Source organism: Onychostruthus taczanowskii, unplaced genomic scaffold (assembly GCF_017590055.1).
Source record: "Onychostruthus taczanowskii isolate IOZ18803 unplaced genomic scaffold, ASM1759005v1 scaffold58, whole genome shotgun sequence".
NCBI classification, from domain to species: domain Eukaryota; kingdom Metazoa; phylum Chordata; class Aves; order Passeriformes; family Passeridae; genus Onychostruthus; species Onychostruthus taczanowskii.
The window spans coordinates 9416979-9433987 of NW_024503457.1; the positions used below are offsets into that span (position 1 = coordinate 9416979).

The window sequence follows — 17009 nt, forward strand, 5'->3', positions numbered from 1 at the left end:
TTCCTGACTGCATACATTGTTTAGTTTTCTGAATTAGATACGTGGGAGAAATTATAGCATGGCTGTGGGTGGTGAATATGGTCATTTAAACAAAAACAACAGTGAAATGTAGGTGTTTAAAGAAATCAGTGGTGAATTTTCTTAACCAATATCATAACCCAATCCCTCAGGGTAAAAATTATTTTTACAGTCTTTTTCATTCCCTTTGATAAACAAGTTGCTGTCTCCAGTAAAGCAACCTCCTCCAGTGTCCCATTAGGCAAACTTCCATATATCTCAGTGACATGAGGTTCTTTTACTTCTCTGAACTTAACCATTCAATATATTTCTCCTCAGGACCAAGAAGCTTTTAACATAGTGTGTTACCTGGCTGACATATGGTTTTGCTAAGAGAAATATATCTGAAAAACTGTTAAAAAGTATAAAATTAATTTTCATACCACAACACAGTACCCAAAGTGGCTTCCTCAGTCTCTGAGGTGTTGTTTCACAGTGGGCAGACATGAAGAGCAAAGCTTGTTTCCTGGTTCACGGGGTTGTTCCTCCCCAGGTGCAGAACCCTGCACTTGCCTTTGTTGAATTTCAGGCAGACTTCCTCTGAGCATCTCTCCAACCTGACAAGGTTCTTCTGAAGGGCTGCACAACCCTCTGGGCCATTGGCCACTCCTCCCAGCTTGGTGTCAGTGAACTTGCTGAGGAGGCATCTGCCCTTCATACAAGTTATTGGTGAGTAAGTTAAACAACACTGGGCCCAGTATTGAACCTTGGGGGACATCACTAGTGACAGGCCTCCAAGTAGACCCTGTGCTACTGATTACAACCCTCTAGGATCTTTTTAGGGCTTGATTAGCTTCTTACATGCCTTAGTGGTGAAACAAATACTACATATATAATTTTATTGCAGCCAGCTAGGAACAGAGGTGACAGCACGTACAACTTGATTACCTGGAACACTATGATCATCGTCAGAAATAAATATACTGCAGCTAAAACAGGTGACAAATATTTGCCATCGGGCCCTGGAACATCAAAAATTGGTTTCTTCTTCTCACCATATTGCCACACCCACAGACCGTGACCTGCAGAAAAATTGGCAGAGAGAAAAAAGCAAATTAACTCCAAGCAAAAATGCTTATGGTATGACCTTGTTCTTAAGAGTTCTGTAGGAAATTGTTATTTGTTTTCAAATATTCTTCATGACTTCTGAAAAATGCCCTAAAGCCTTGGGTTTTTCTACCTTGGGATTTGGGATTTGAGAAACGGCTTTGGCTGTCTTTAAGCCATGCAAGACTAATTTCTCATAACTTTATCTAAATAAAGTGAGCTGGCTAGTCTAAATTACTAGTTTAGACTCTTTCTGTAATCACCAAAGAAAACTACACTTCTTCAGAAAATTATCAATGATATGCTGTGTGTTAAAATGAAAGAACTCAACTGACTGCACTAGATGTATGTACCAGTCAGCTATCAGTAAACTAGCTTTAGAAGAAACTTTAATTTTACTGTGTGAATTATATCCACCACATGCACAGAACTAATGAAATAACAGTATCAATGGAGTCAACAGCATGGAAGCTGAGGAATGAAGAGCAAAAGAAATTCTAGGTCTTGCTCAAAACTTTTTTTTTTTTAATTGATTATGTTGATACCTAAATAAATATAAGATTTTTATTGTTTTGGGAAAATTACATTCTTGCTAGAGAGACAGAAGGCTGCCTTTTTAAGTACAGCACTAAGATTTAAAATCCTAAAATCCCTAAAATGGTATGCCTGATGTTTTTAAGGTGTAAAAAACAAGGAAGAATTCTTCTGCAACAAAAAGCATTCAAGCTATCACTATATAGTGAAAAATTTTCTGATTCTGAAAATCAGAAATAAAGGACAAAGGTCTACTTTAAAAGTAATCTTCTGTAAGTCATTCTTTGACAAGATCCTTTACATATTGATGCATAAACCCAGTACTGAGTGCTTGAAAAATAAAAACACATAGGTGAGCACATTATTTTGACCCTACAGTACCAATATGAGATCACACGCATGATGTATATTTATATAGATGCATATATTTTTATTCTTGAAAGCAAAAACAGAAAGCTCCACACTGAGAATGACCTACATTAAGGTTTGTTTTATAAATACCCTTAGATTTTCGAAAGAATTAAGTGTAATATCTCCAGTTATACTTTATCGACAGAAGGCGCAAAAATGGTCTGATTTCTGCAGAGCACCAGGCAACTCAAAGGGCTCCAGCAAATTCCTGCCCAGCAGTTTGTGGCTGTCAGCACCTCGAGCAGTTTTCTCTGGCCCTCTGCTGGCGGCTTCCAGCCTTGTGGCACACGGGACAGAAGGGAAGGTGCACTTGTCACCTACTGAGTGCCACCTCTGGGGAGCCCCAGCTGGGCTGAAGCCACTCACAGGGCACACACCCGCTGCTGCGGCTGCTCTGGGGACAGTGGCACTGGCAGAGGGGACAGCTGCAGGCGGTAGCTCCCTGCTGTGAAGCCCCACCACGACACTTCAGCCCTGACGACTGGGCTCCCCAACACTACAAAAGTGTGTCATGAACTCAGTGGAAACAAATAAGCTGGCTGGTTCACAGCTGGAAATACTCATCTTTAAGCATTTAACAATACCTGGAAAAAGGCACAGAGAGATATATTAAAGTGGCATAAGATTGTTATTAAGCTACACCGTGGTTGTTAAGAAACATTCTGGTGTTTATGCCATATGACTCACATGCAAACATTACAGAACACACAAATATTAAGGAAATGGAATTCACATGCCATATATAAAAAATCATTTCTTGTGCCAAACGTAAAACTCAATTCTTTCTCACAAATCAACAGAAAAAAGGCCTGAGGAGACATAACCTGAACTGCAGCATTTCCTTGAACACTTGAAGTTTAGAGAATATTCTGCTTGGATTTATGCAGACTTTTGCTTACTTCTTCTATGTTATGGCTGCAGCCTTAGGGACAGTGAGTCTATGTCGTGCACTGTGCCCTCAATTTAATAAGTAGTACTGGGGAATATCACTGTGCTGATTTTGTTTACTCTCTGCTCATAAATTACTCTACTGCCTGATTAATGATAAGTTACACTCTGCCACCTGTAATTTTGAGGGGACTACTATAAACTGAGGGCTTTTTTGGGCTTGACATTTTTGGATGCTATCAAGGGGAGTATAATCTAAGCCTTCAGATCTCTGGTACTAATAGCATATATTTAATTGAGATTAAGAAGGTATTTTGATCAGGTTGTGCATCAAGACATTTTAATTTTTGACAAAAATAAGAATGGAGACAGCTTTATGGACTTTATGTTTTGAAAGACACATACGTTTCTGATAAAGCTAAGCACGTGAATCCCAAGACAGTGTAATACTTAACTTAAACAGCAGTGTTTCTACTAGTAAAGAACACTTACCAATGGCAGAAAACAGACACATGATAAGAAGTATGAGGACACACCAAAGGACATCAGCATTCATCTGCCTTTCAAGCTTACTGCGCTTGTAACGTGGTCCATTATTATTTAACAAAGCTTTGGTCTCATGGCCTGCAGAAAGAATTGCACCAAACATGTCATATGGAACTTGGCTATTATTTTATAGCTACAAAAGGTGGTATGCCCTATAAGACAGAAAAGCAGCTCTTACCTGCATAGATTACTATTCCTGCAACTTCTTCTGTGTTTCTAATGGTACATCCACGTAACAAAAGATTCTCTTTGAACAGTCCATCCTTTTTTCCACTTTTATGAATACTACGGAAAATTTAAAAACAGAACAAAACACAGCATGTCAAAACATCAAGCTTGTTACATCTTACTTGTAATGCAACGAGTCCAGGAAACATCTTCAGCATTTAAGAAGTTTTTTCAGTTTGATGGCAAAATATTTCATCGCATCTTCCTCCTGGGAAGGTTCTCCTTTGTTCGACTTTGAAATGACTTACCCAAGGATCCCCGACATGCAGCAGCCCAGCTGGAGCAGCACCAGTTGCTGTTGGATATACAAATGTCCTGGACAAATGCTCACTAGAGACACGTGGGCCAAATCGACAGCATGTGTGCAGCCTAGCTAATGCTTGGAAAATGCACTGGACTTCCTGTGCATGTGTAAACTGACTGAGCAATCACAGTTAATCCAGTCCACCTCAAAGCAGCTGTGTACTGGATAGAATTAACCCACTATTCACATGTGCTTACTAAAGGAATCCTAGAAAGCAATATGGTGAAACTAGGAAATGACTGTGCTTCAGAAGTAGTGATACTAAGGAAGATGTGCCAGGGATAAGACACATTACTTCAGTGAAAAGAAAAGGAAAAATATTCCATGTTTTTATTCCATGTATCAATGAAAACAAGAGAAATTATTTTCAGAACTGTCTCACCAACTATCAGGCAACACGATTCTTCAACTGTCTAAGAATGGCCTGCACCCTGAGGATTCTTGTTGACTAACACCAAAACACAGGAGAAAAATGGAATGAAGTCACATTTCTACTACAATTTATTATCTGCTAGGCATGGACTAACTGAAATTTCAGCTGACAGAGAAATACAGAAAATAGCCTTATGAGAATTAACAGGGAAATGCTAAAAAATAATAGAAATTAAAAATTATATTAGAATTTTTACTATGTAAAAAAGACAAATAATAATTTAAAACCACTTTCAAATGAATAAAATTTCATTTTATCAACTGAAGTACCCCAATGCCTCAGAGAAGATTAAAGCAAATCTGAATTGTTTAAATGTCCTCGCTTTCAGACCATCAAAATCATCACACTTTCAATATGCTACACTAAAATTAACATTGTGCTGCTGCAACACCAAATCTTATGTCTACCTGGATTTGAGCACTTAAAATTCTCTGTCCCCTGAAATCTGCAAACTGGCTTTAAACTGTCCTTTTTATGTAAAGGTGGAGTTCTTTTTATTTGCTTCCTGTTTTCTAAGCCTTCACATCTGGGTTATATACACATGCTTTTCCCTCTTAGGTTCTTCTCTTTTTCTAAATGAGGACCAAAATTGTAATTTAAGTACATACTTCTAGGATCCAGGCCTAGGAACTACACCAAATACTCTGAGATTTGTAAGAAGAAAAGATTCACATTGGTGAGTCCTTTGTACTTGTCCAAGTCTAGTCAGACCACTTGCAGAATATTCTGTAATACTGGTTATGCTACATAACCTCAATAGTCAAAGCTTTTAGTGAGCAGAATGTACCTGTGTGTATACACACACACATATACAGCCTTTTTTAGTTCAGCACAGTATATTATACCCACCCTCTGCTCAAAATATATGCATATATATTAAAAGTATTGGTACTTCAATAAGTATGCTTAGCTTTTCTCTGCAAGGATGGAGAAAAAACACTGGGTTTGACTGCTGAGGTAGCAGCAGCAGTGATAACATCTGACTAGAGGCCAGAAACAGAGAAAGAAAGAAGTGGATAACACCAAATTTGCAATTCTGACACGAAAGTCAAAGGTGATTTTTTAGTCAGGAGACAACTTCCCCTGCTCAGCCCATCCTCCCTGCCAGTCTCAGAGAGAAGAACAGAGCTTTTACTTCTGTTCTTTTCAGCAAACCTCCTTAATCCACCTTTTGCCAAAGTGGCATCAGTTGGGGGGCTGCCCAACATCCCTCTGGCAGAATGTCAGTAGGTGTCAATTTGTCTGTGCTTGAACTATGGGAAATAATTTCTTAATGATTCCATACTGTCAAAATTACACTGCTACCAGAATTCTGTCATTCCTCTGATTTTTAAGGCTAAATTCTGCATTAGGCTTTCTTATAAATCATGAGAATGTTTAATTTCCAATAAAATCTCAAAATGATAGCTATGATTCCGGTTAATAAATGGGACTTTTAGAGATAAACCTACTTAAGTGGTACTTGCTTTGGCTTATCGTTTTATAACCTTTGTTAATTCTTTACACTTCACAGGAACAGTGGACTGTGCCAGGTATATTGCACATGGCAAATGTCATATATTATTACTTGTATATTTGTCCCATACAATTATATATTTGTTCTTACTATCTTAGCTTACAAAACAGCTCCAAAACAATTGTGCAACATCTGAAGTTAACCTGTAGGTGTTAAAACCCCAATCTACTGCTCTCACCCACAGGCTGAGCCTTCTTAGCACATCTCATCCTTACATGCATTTGGTACTGCTTTTTACTTTCCCATATCCAAATGAAGTCAGAGAACTCAACTGTTGCTCACAAGAACTTTAGAAAACATGGATGAAATCAAAATCTGGAAGAAAGACACCAGCAGAGGCTGGAGGAAACTCAACTTGCCTCTTGTCTCCAGTCACTCCCAGTGACTTAGTAACACAACATACACATAAAACAGTTGGGCACTGATGACAAAAGGAAGGAAAAATTGCAGACATAAAGGTCTGGATTAAAAAATAATGAAAACTAGAGTTAGATAAAACTGCTCACTTTAATAACAAACCTGCCAATTGTAAACTTCGAGTCTGGGTCAACAGACAGCCTAGTTCCCATTTCTAGCCCTGGAGATTTATAAACCTTAAGCTCATTACAAAGGCTGAAGAGTCTGTTTTTCCCCTTTTTGGATTCTGGCCAGTGTAAGTTACAGGCAAAGAAGGAAGATTTGCTCTGTCATTCTTTAGAACAGTGTCTGGCTGAAGCCACTCAGATTCCTGGAATGCAAAGGCTAAGCCGTGAGGAAATGCACTGGTAAGTGTGGGTGCAACGCTCTTTTTCTCTGCAATTTCTCACATGGATGACACTGCAAAAATGTGGTATCTTCAGATCTAAAATACAAATGTACCACAAATTAGGAGAAGTGAGCAGATCATTTGCAGTTAACTACTATTATGCTACAGCACTCTGAAAGTCTTTATACAGAAGTAAGCCTATGGTTTAATACAGCAATGCAAAAATTACCCTGATGGTAGCTTGCTTCAGCTTTCTATTATGTTTTAACATGTTATGTGTCTATCACCATTAAATGACAAGGTAACCAATGATAACTGTATTCAAAAGAGAGTAGTTTCTTTCACATTTTGGTTTATCAAGTGTCTTACAAAAGAAATGGTAGAGCTGGCATTACTTTCCAAGGCTTGACACTCCCAAAGAAAATATTCAACAATCTTAAACATGATATCAGTGAACATTACCAGTCAGAAACTTCCTGACTTTCAATTGATGAAAATTAGTTGAGGTTGCTTTGGTTTTTTATTCCAGGAGTGGAGCTGTTACTATAGCACATTAAAGAGACATCACTATAGATTTATATTTGTTTTTTCTTAAAAAAGTTGTAACATGGTTTTATATTAATTTGGACAACCTTTGAAACAGAAATACACACATGTATTCATCTCCTTCTTCTTCTTCCAATTCCAAGCTATACTTATTTTGGTATGATCAGATAAAATTTTATGTTCTTGTCTAAGAATAAAATTATTATTTTCAAAAAGCTGAAAAGTCAGATTCCCAATTACAACTTCTCTTTTTCCCTTGCCCATATACACACAAAAAGGTACAAACAAGATTTTAAAGCAAATATGGCTATTTTTGGAACCTGGAATTGGATTTTTGAATGTTTGCCATGCATACTGTACATAATCTGGCTAGACACATACGGGCAGGGGGCATGTTAGGTTTTGTTCTACTCTTCTTACACAGAATATGTTTATAAGGGAAATAAAAGTGAGGGAAAGTGCTTGAGTTATTTGGGAGTGCAGAAACTGCAAAAGAGAATTAAAGCAAGCACCTGAATAAAACTGGTGCTTGCCTGTGCATCTGCACACCCCGAGTGTGTTCAATGCAGATTGTGGCAACACAGCTGAAGAATTCAGATGCAGCAATGTACATGTACACTTTTTCAGATATAGGATAGGGCTAGGCCCATCTCAATGCATTTTGAAGTATCTTTTTTTTTTTTTTTTAAATATCATGTATCCTTTTTTCCATGCTACATTGACTGCCTATAGTGATTTTATTTCAGTAAAACTGTGGAGAACAGATTTTTTTACATGTTTACAGCATACACACAAAAAAAATATTTCTATTTCCTAAAAGATTTCTCAGCACTGACATTAAAACCAAAGACCACATTTCATACAGGAAAAAAAATCTGAATCAAAACTAGAAACCTATTAAAACCTAGTCAACATGTCTAGGAAACTTTGGTAGCAATGTTTCAGCACAGCTTTTACCTATGGATCTGTTGAAAGTCTATTATTTCATGGGATTACTATTTAATATTTTGGTACCATTTCAGTCGAGCTATTATTGGCTGGTAGCTATCTGATCCATTATTTCAAGCAGCAACTACTGGTAAAATTTTGAAGAATTAAGATCTGAGTTTGACATGACAATGACATGTTTCAATTTAGATATGTTAATTGCTATTCATCTTGTTAATGAATGATTTGAAATAGATTCCTGATTCCATTATACTAATGAAGGAACTCTAAAAAGTGGGGGAAAAGCCTACTTCTGTGATAAATTAGGGGATTGAGAATTTATTTGCTGAGGGGTTGTTCCCCACTCTCTAATTCTAATGGCCCATGGGCCTTTAGCTGTAAATCTCTTGGAACATAGCTGATGAGAGGGTGGAAATCACCTGATGCTTTTGCCAGATTCAGAATTTGTGTCAAAACATATTCTCCTCATTTGTGAAACTATAAAATACAAAGAAGATTAAATATAATCAATACTAAACAATAGTCATCAAAAAGATAATACCATGTTTTCTGCTATGTAATTCAAATGGTTCTGTAACTTACATGTCACAGGCCTTTTCCACATGGAGTAAATAAGTAAATATAAAATGGAAGAAAAATTTATGCATCTTTTCTACAGTATTCTGCTCAATATTTTGGGGACTAAGATTCACATATAAAGTGTGCTAGAAAAGCTGCCAAACTTTCCATTTCCATATCTGGAAATGGCATGTCTACAGTAGAGCAGGCTCTCTATTACAAACCCTCATGCAGTAATGTCTAATACTAAACTTTTTTCTTCACATGAACTGTAAAGCTTTGTGCTGCTAAATAAAGGAACACATTTTCCCACACTACAACTTGATGTAGTTTAAAGAAACTGTCCTGATTTACACCAGTTGACAGTACATCCTACACAATCTGTGACATCTGAGAGTAGTAACTATGGTGGTAAATGGCATCACTATAAAAAACTCCCTGAGCTCCAGCAATTTACCTTGTGACATTTACACAACTTAATACTGCTTATCATTCCTAATCAACATGGGTGGTAAATCATTGTATTTGAAATGGAATTAGTGTCAGTTTAACTGCTGTTGTTAAAATTTGGGCAAAAATTATGTATCCTGGGCTCTCACTCTCCATGTGGTTAACAGACTGTAGAAAAATAAGTCACGCAAGAGTGCATCTCCTAAGCCACCACAATCAACATACCTTTACACTACAGACCAGGCTACATAAGAAGCAAATCCTAAAACATTTGCACATCTTAAAACATTTGTTTCTGAGCAGGACTGATTGGCCAGAAATGAGCGCCCTGTTAATGTAGTTCTGTTTGTTTAGAATTAAGTCAAGTGAGCATAAGTGATGTGGTAATGCACAGGAATACCCACTGTGTGAGCCAGTAATTTCATTTTATCTGAATAGATGAAAGAAAATGTATTAAAACACATGTATTATTTTATCTGAATAGAAGAAAGAACATGTAAGACACATGTATTAAAAGAAACATTCAACAGACCCATCTTCATGAAAGTGTACAACAGATTGTGCTTGTTTGTTGCCTCTCTTGGACTTGTTTTCTATTTCTTCCCATTTCCAGATGGGCTTTTTTGATCCATGGAGGAAATAGGAGAAGAGTGCCTGTAAATGCACTGCTTCATACATTTATTTCTGTAGTGTAAGCTGATTGAAGGTAGCAAATAAATCCATCCTAAGGAATGGAAACATGAGGTTCCCATCTCACCTTGAAGAGAGGATCATCTAAAAGAGCCTTAAATATGCAGCCCTATTCAGATGAGATGATGATGCAACTTACAGAAGACAGCACAAAGCAAACAAGCAGATATATATATATATTTTATTCCATATTAGAGAAGTGTATACTGAAGGATACTATATGAAATACTCACATGTAACCTCGAAACCTACTTAAGTCATTGTTTGGCTTCTCACATTCAATCACACTGGTGAACTTCAAGGGGTCAAATTCTGTGTCCTAGAATAATAAGAGTGTTCATTATTTAGAGCAAAGATGTGAAAATTTTGTCCAAAATCACTTTCTTTTCTAGTTTTTGAAATATTATAAAGTCCATTTTTTTCCCCAAAGGTAATGAAAGCAAAGATGCAGACCACTGGCACTGAAAGCAAAGATGCAGACCACTGGCACTGAAAATCAAAGGGACCCAGGAAAAAAATTCCAAAGATGCCTCCCAAAATCTCCCTTACAAGGATCACTTCTGTTCTGCAACTGGAATATGCCAAATGATTTTGGTCTGCAGTGGAAAAATGAAATTTACCTGAAAAATCTCAAAATCTTAAACATTATCATTATCCTTCATGTTCAGTGAAGCCAGCAAAAATTTAGAACAATATAAGTCAATACACTGCCAATTATCAAAAATGCTAACATGAGCTTCTGAAATATTAGCAAGCCTTCTTAATTGTTTCATGCCAACAGAGATGAATTAGTCTACTATAGTAAATTACACATATAGCAGAATAACTTTTTCTTAATTATCACTTAAAAACCTTCTTGATTGTCTAGCTCATTACTCTGAAACTGGTATTGTTGCTGACTGTTTAACTTTATCTGTAGTTAGCACCTTGTTGTGTTTGAGGAAAAACATCACATCACAGCAGAATTACTTTGTTAAATAAAAATCAAGGTTCTCCTTTTTTTGCTAGCTCAAACTACACATTGAAAGCAGATATATCTGATCCTGGTGCTACAGAGAAGGCTGTTTATCTCAGTCAATGAGGACGACTTTCATAAAACAGCTTCGCATAGCATTTGAAGCAAAGGACTAATCGTGAATTCTCATATTATTAAGTCACTATTATTTCAATAGTGACAGCACTTCGTATGTTATATTATATAATGGTTTTGCTGAGCTGCTGGAGACCCCAACCACTACTTTTTAGAGTAAACTTGTGAGAATGGTTGACTGAGAATCAGTAATCCCAGGACAGACACAATCTTATTTCCAGTTTCTCTGAAACACACAGGTGTCTCTGGGGTATTTTGATGTTGACTCTTCTCAGGTGAAAGAAACCAGATTTTGAGTAAGAGATAAAAGAAACTAGAGGATATGTCAGGATCAAAACCAACACCCTCCTTTTTTTCTGCTGGTTACACCTGGAAGAAAGACAGACTTACACTATATATGTGACAATTCAAACCACCCACACCTGAGACTTTTGAAAACCTTTTCTGTATTTTCAAGAAACATGAGATGATAAAGAGAACTGTGAAAATGGGCTGTCACTTAGAGACAGCTACAGCCCACTGGAGGAATGAAAAATTTTGACATGCAGAATTCAGCTTGTAAACAAGGGGGAAAAAAAAGTAGTAAAAACAAAGGACAGCTCTGAGTTGGGACTGATTTGCTGAGAATCAGACTCCCCAAATTACATCAAGCTTGGCAGTCAAGAACCTGAGCCTCAGCAAGAAATAACACCTGCTTGTTGTCCCAGATGATCTTTTCCTTCCTTGCCCCAATATGTTCCTTGGCAGAAGGAAAAAAATAAAAAGTATAGGAAAAATAATCTACAAATATTCACCACTGTCGCTTAAACTGCATCTATAAATTGGATGGAATGGGAAACATTTCTTTTCTCCTTATTATAACATAATATATATAACACATTTAATTTAGCACAAAATTTCACTCAATGGTCTTAAAAAGAGAGAAGAAATAAATCCTAACATCTTTGATGAATGTCTGTGAGAGTATCCTAGAGACACCTAATAACGAAGCCCAATGTAATCAAATGCAGGTTTTGTATGGCTGCTGAACTCAGGAGACAGAATGTGGTTGGACACATTACCTTCTAGAACAGTTGGGCAGCTGAATTCCCTTTCTGCTAAGAAAACCTGCCATGAAGGTTGATATTTCACAAGTAAAGATAAAAAAAAAGGTACTTAAATCTAAAGTACCTAAAGTACCTTAAATCTAAATCTCCTAAAGTCTTCACAAAAAAAGACAGATCTTGTCAAGATCAGAGAGAACTAAATGTACCCGACCTCCCCATCAGTACCATGCAATATTGTCTTTTCCCTCCTTTGTTTGTTGATTTCTTTTCATTTATGACTCAGTTTTGGAACTAAAAGTCCTTTATCATTAAATCTGTCGGTATATTTGTGTTCTGTTACAATTAATTTGAAATATGTGATTATGGTCTTTACCCAGATAATATCTGGGAGTGAAAATCCAATTAGAATAGTAGTTTACGTAAGGAAAAAAAGCTGATGAATTCTGATTTATGGCAAAAGCTCTTTGGTTTATTAATAAATCAAACTGCTCCATCTCTTCCCTGTGAAATGGAAGGGCAAATATACACTGTATATTACAGCTGATGACACTGTTTTGATGTGAAAATACCTTTTGGTAAATGAAAGAACAAATATGTTAAACACAGTCTGTGTGTGACTGCTTTTAGTGGTTACAAATAAGCACAAATTTAATGCAAGATTTCGCAGTGATCAAAGTTTAGCTCTTTTTAATGCTGATACTCACACTTCAGCAGCAATTGAAACACAAACTCATGATGATGTTCTCATGTATTAGCAGCTAAGAGAAGCTGCAACTCGACAGAAGTTAAAGCCAAAACTGTTGCTTTTACAGCGCACAGATTTGCTCTTTTTTCTTTGTAAAAGTCCATGAAAACAAAAAAAATTCTCCCCACTACCTTTATTTTTCTCTTACACTGAATTTCTGCATCACTGTTAAGACATGAGAAACAAGATCAAAATATGGTCAAACATTGAACTGGCCCAGAGCTTTGTGCAGTAGTTACCTGATGTGCCTGATTTTGTGCATCTTACTTCCTACTTAGAGAACTGCTGGGCATTAAAGCTGTCCCAGTACCAAGAGGGATGAAAAGCTCCATGCCTAGACAGACTGCAGTCTGAGATGAGGCTTTCCAGTGCCTAATCTCCCTGAAATCTTGACTTCTGTGGTGTTCTCATCATCCTCCTGTGTGCATCAACAAGGCTGGGTCAGGCACAAAAAGCAGCTGGGGTCATTTTTTTTTAATATTCTGAAGGTATATATAATTTTTTATCTGGTACCTCGGCAGCTGTCCTAAACTTTTGCCTTGTGCACCACTGCCCTAAACAACTGACTCTGGCTGATAAAAACTGGGGAGAGATTCACTGATTGCACATAAGTTCCCCAGAGTATTTTACAAAACTGTAGGGTAGCAAAGGCCAGGCTAAATTCTGTTCATGTCAGTCACATTATTTCTGTTGAACAACCAGTTCTACTTTTGCCACAATGTACATTTTACTTGCTATGACTATTTCTAAGGATAAGCCCCCATAAAATAAAGTAAAGCAAAACTTACTGCTTTCACTCAAGGCAGATGTTTTGCTACTAGGTAGTGCTTAACCTAGAGCCCAGACCCCTGCTTTAATAATTTACTATGCTTCAGAAGAGATAGATTGGAGGAGTAAAACCCACTTCTTGCTCAACTCTTCTGCCATATTATGTCATATCAAAATGAAAAAAAAAAAAAAAGAAAAAAAAGAAGGGCTTTGATTCAATAAGAAACTGACTTCCATCAAATCCTGACTTCACTTTTTGATTTTGCCAAGACAGCTTTAGTCCACTGCTTTTCTTGGAAAAAAATTGCTGACTTCTTAGGAAGTCAGAAACCTTCACAGGTATTTCTGAAAGTTTAAAATTTGTCAAGACGACACATGGTAATACTTACATTGGGTATTTTATATACTCAGGGACTCCATGGAATGTATTTCATTTCTTCAGGACTCCTCTTGCTAGAAAAATGTTTAACAGCCTATACATATATCCTATTTCTTCCACTTTCTACATATATCCTATTTCTTCCACTTTCTTAAAGCCTTGGGAAATTCATTCTTATTCTAAATGCAGCAATGGAAAAGCTTCTTTTCCTTACATAAGCAGACCTAGCCAAACTGCAAAAACCTGCTAAATATTGGTTCCTTCAAAGTTGAATTTCAAATTAAAGTTAAATTGCAGATGCAAAGGGTTTTGTGAGTAGCCTTTTAACAATGCACTAGCTATGAAAACTGACCAAAGTTTCAATTTAAAACAATATCTTAGGTCTGCAATAATTGGGCTGTGTCTTATACCCTAAAAGACAAAGCGTTGAGGGGAAGAAAATGTTACAATATCTTCATAGAGTGGGAAACCAACAGGTAGACAGATGAAGACAGTATAAAGATTTGTCACAAAAAAGCAGACGGAATTTAGCTGTCTCCAATATGACTTTGTAGCTTTAGCTGTAAGATGATTCTGAATCTCCACAGTGAAATGCCAACCTTTTCAGTTCTGCTGGCAACCTCACGAAACTGTCATAGCTCAAGAAGCAAAGCATGCCAGATGAGTCAGTTTGACAATTACACAATGTTCAAACAACATATTTCCCTTCATTAAATGCCTGTTGTATGGGTGATTTAATAGCCTGCTAGTGATATTAATAATGCATAGTTATTAAAATGTTTTCCTTTATTCATCTGCCCTACTTTACTGCTGCAGAAACCTGACTTTGATGTTCAGTCCTTCCCTCCAATAGGACAGTAATGGGTACCCAGGATGCCTTTGGGTGACAGTGACAGCTACCCGCTTATCACATTGTGTTTACTGGCTAGGCTGGGGATCTTATCCAGACTTTTCCCTGCAGTGCAGGGCTGATGAGGGCTCTGGGATTTGTTTTGGCGTGTATGTCTGGAGGAAATAAAAAAAGGAGAAATGGAGTCATGGGGACAACTCAAAGAAAATATTTAATGGTCAAAAATCTGCCTCAGCCAGAAAAATAGCTTTTCCAATTTAAAAGCTTTTAAGTGCACTAAGAACTCAGCCTGTTAATGCATAGGTCTATCCTGTTACTGCTTTATATAGTCTTTATCATATAAAATTAATCTGACCTTTTATTACTGGAATTACATACTGACAGTATGCATCCAAAGCATATGAACTGTTTATATACTGAAAGAGTGAAATGTTTTCATGTCTAAACTGCATTAGTCTCTATGGTACAATTTATCTGTGCCACTAATTCACAAGAAAAGGAAGAAACAGTTGGATCTATGCTGTTTAGGAACTAAGAAGATCCAGCTGTACATCAGAATTTAACTATTCTATTTTTCACACTTAAAACTACTACTATAATTGGATTTTTTTTTCAGTATTGTTTGTTTGAAAGTAACACATGTTCATTATCCAGAAACACTGGAACAACTGAGCAAGTCAAGTACATTTTAGGGAGCTGATCTTCCTCTGGCTGACCAAAGTTTTCCTGTTTGTAGAAAATAATATGGGGGAACAGTGCAATATTCTGGTTTCAGGAAAGAAAATGTATTGCTTAAAGGGCCTAGGAAGATCCTAGTAATTCTGTAACAGCCAGCTGAAGAATCTGCTGTTCGTCAATCACGGAACAAAAGTACCAAAAATATATGTCAACAACACTGAAAATACAAACACGCAAGTTTTAATGTGCCTCAGGATGATGGCCACCCTTAGCAATGCACTGAAAATTATGGACTATAGTAGTGCTGGAGAGTGGTAAGGGAAGAGTGTATGTCAAAACTGAAATACAGACCTCAATCTGGACAATTAAGAAAGTGGTATCTGCCTGTTCCAAAAGCTAGTCACTGAAATAAATGAATGGGTGCATAGTCTTTAAGAACCAACTTCAGTATTAGCTCAGCACTTCAAATAAACCACTAACCAAGCCTCTAAAGGGCTCCCAAAACTCTGTGTACAACCCATGCTGCTACTGCAGCACTTGCTTCACACTAACAGACAGATGTAATTCTCCCCATGCTCCAGTGCTTTCTCCTTCCTGGAAAGATTTCTAGCAGTCTTTCTGCTTCATTTCTTACATGCTGGAAGAAAACTTCCATTGATTAGTGGCAAAAACACTGCACAGTCATTTTAAAGTATTAGCACAACAGGTCAGGTCAGCTTCTGAGTATACCTTGCACTGCTCCTGCACTAGTCCAGACTGCTGGACACTCTGACTTCTTGTGGGATGAGTTCTGCCACAAGAAATGGCTATGGGAAGGACTAAGATCCTTCACCCAGAAGAGAGAAATGCCAAGCACTGCTCTTACATCATTCCACAAATAAAACCCAAAACATCAGAGTCCTGACGGGAAAGAGAGTGGTTAGTAATGCCACCAAGGGTTTTCTTGTGAACAGTAAAACCTAACAGTAGCAGCTGCAGCGTCAGGATGCAGTTAAACACACCAAAGCTTGATGACCCTACCTCAGCCTGAAGACAGGGAATCTGGATAAAAGCAGCTTCACCTTACAAAGTATCATGTTTAAGAAATGTCTCTAGGATGTGAGGGAAACCTGTAACATACAACAACTGCCTAAGGAACTGAGAGACTCTGGCTCCTGGCAACTGCAGGGGAGCACAGAGGGAAAGAAGCAGTCCTAATGAAAAGACACCTTTTATTCCAAATACTACAGAGCAGCATTTGTATCAGCACTATCACAGTTTTGTCAGCCTTTCCAGGAGCATCTCCAGTGTGAAAAGGTGTTACAATCAAGTAAAAACTCCCCAGGCTGGACACTTCTTGTCCAGCTTGGGCATGCTGTCTTCTCTTGGACTCATATTTTTTATCAACATTTACCATCACCTGCCTGTCCTACTGCAAACATGGCATTCAGAGTGAACCTTCTTTGCTTAATCCCAGCTGTTTCTGTTCTTGTCTCTTGGCTCTGTGGAGAGGGTGGAGGTGCAGCTGTGAAGATTAACAGTCAGTCTGAGGCCAGCAGGCTGTGGTTGGCAT

General features: G+C 37.5%; 1 protein-coding gene across 1 annotated transcript in view; it reads right to left on the bottom strand.

Annotated features, from left to right (window-relative positions):
* Positions 1–17009, bottom strand: part of ATP10A (ATPase phospholipid transporting 10A (putative)) — a 108816-nt gene that overhangs the window by 39646 nt on the left and 52161 nt on the right. Inside the window, exons 3-6 of the mRNA XM_041418202.1 lie at positions 10135–10220; positions 3662–3768; positions 3430–3561; positions 946–1079 (exon numbers count right to left, since the gene is read on the bottom strand). Coding sequence (XP_041274136.1) covers positions 946–1079; positions 3430–3561; positions 3662–3768; positions 10135–10220 — 459 coding nt within the window. The remainder of the gene's footprint in view (positions 1–945; positions 1080–3429; positions 3562–3661; positions 3769–10134; positions 10221–17009) is intronic.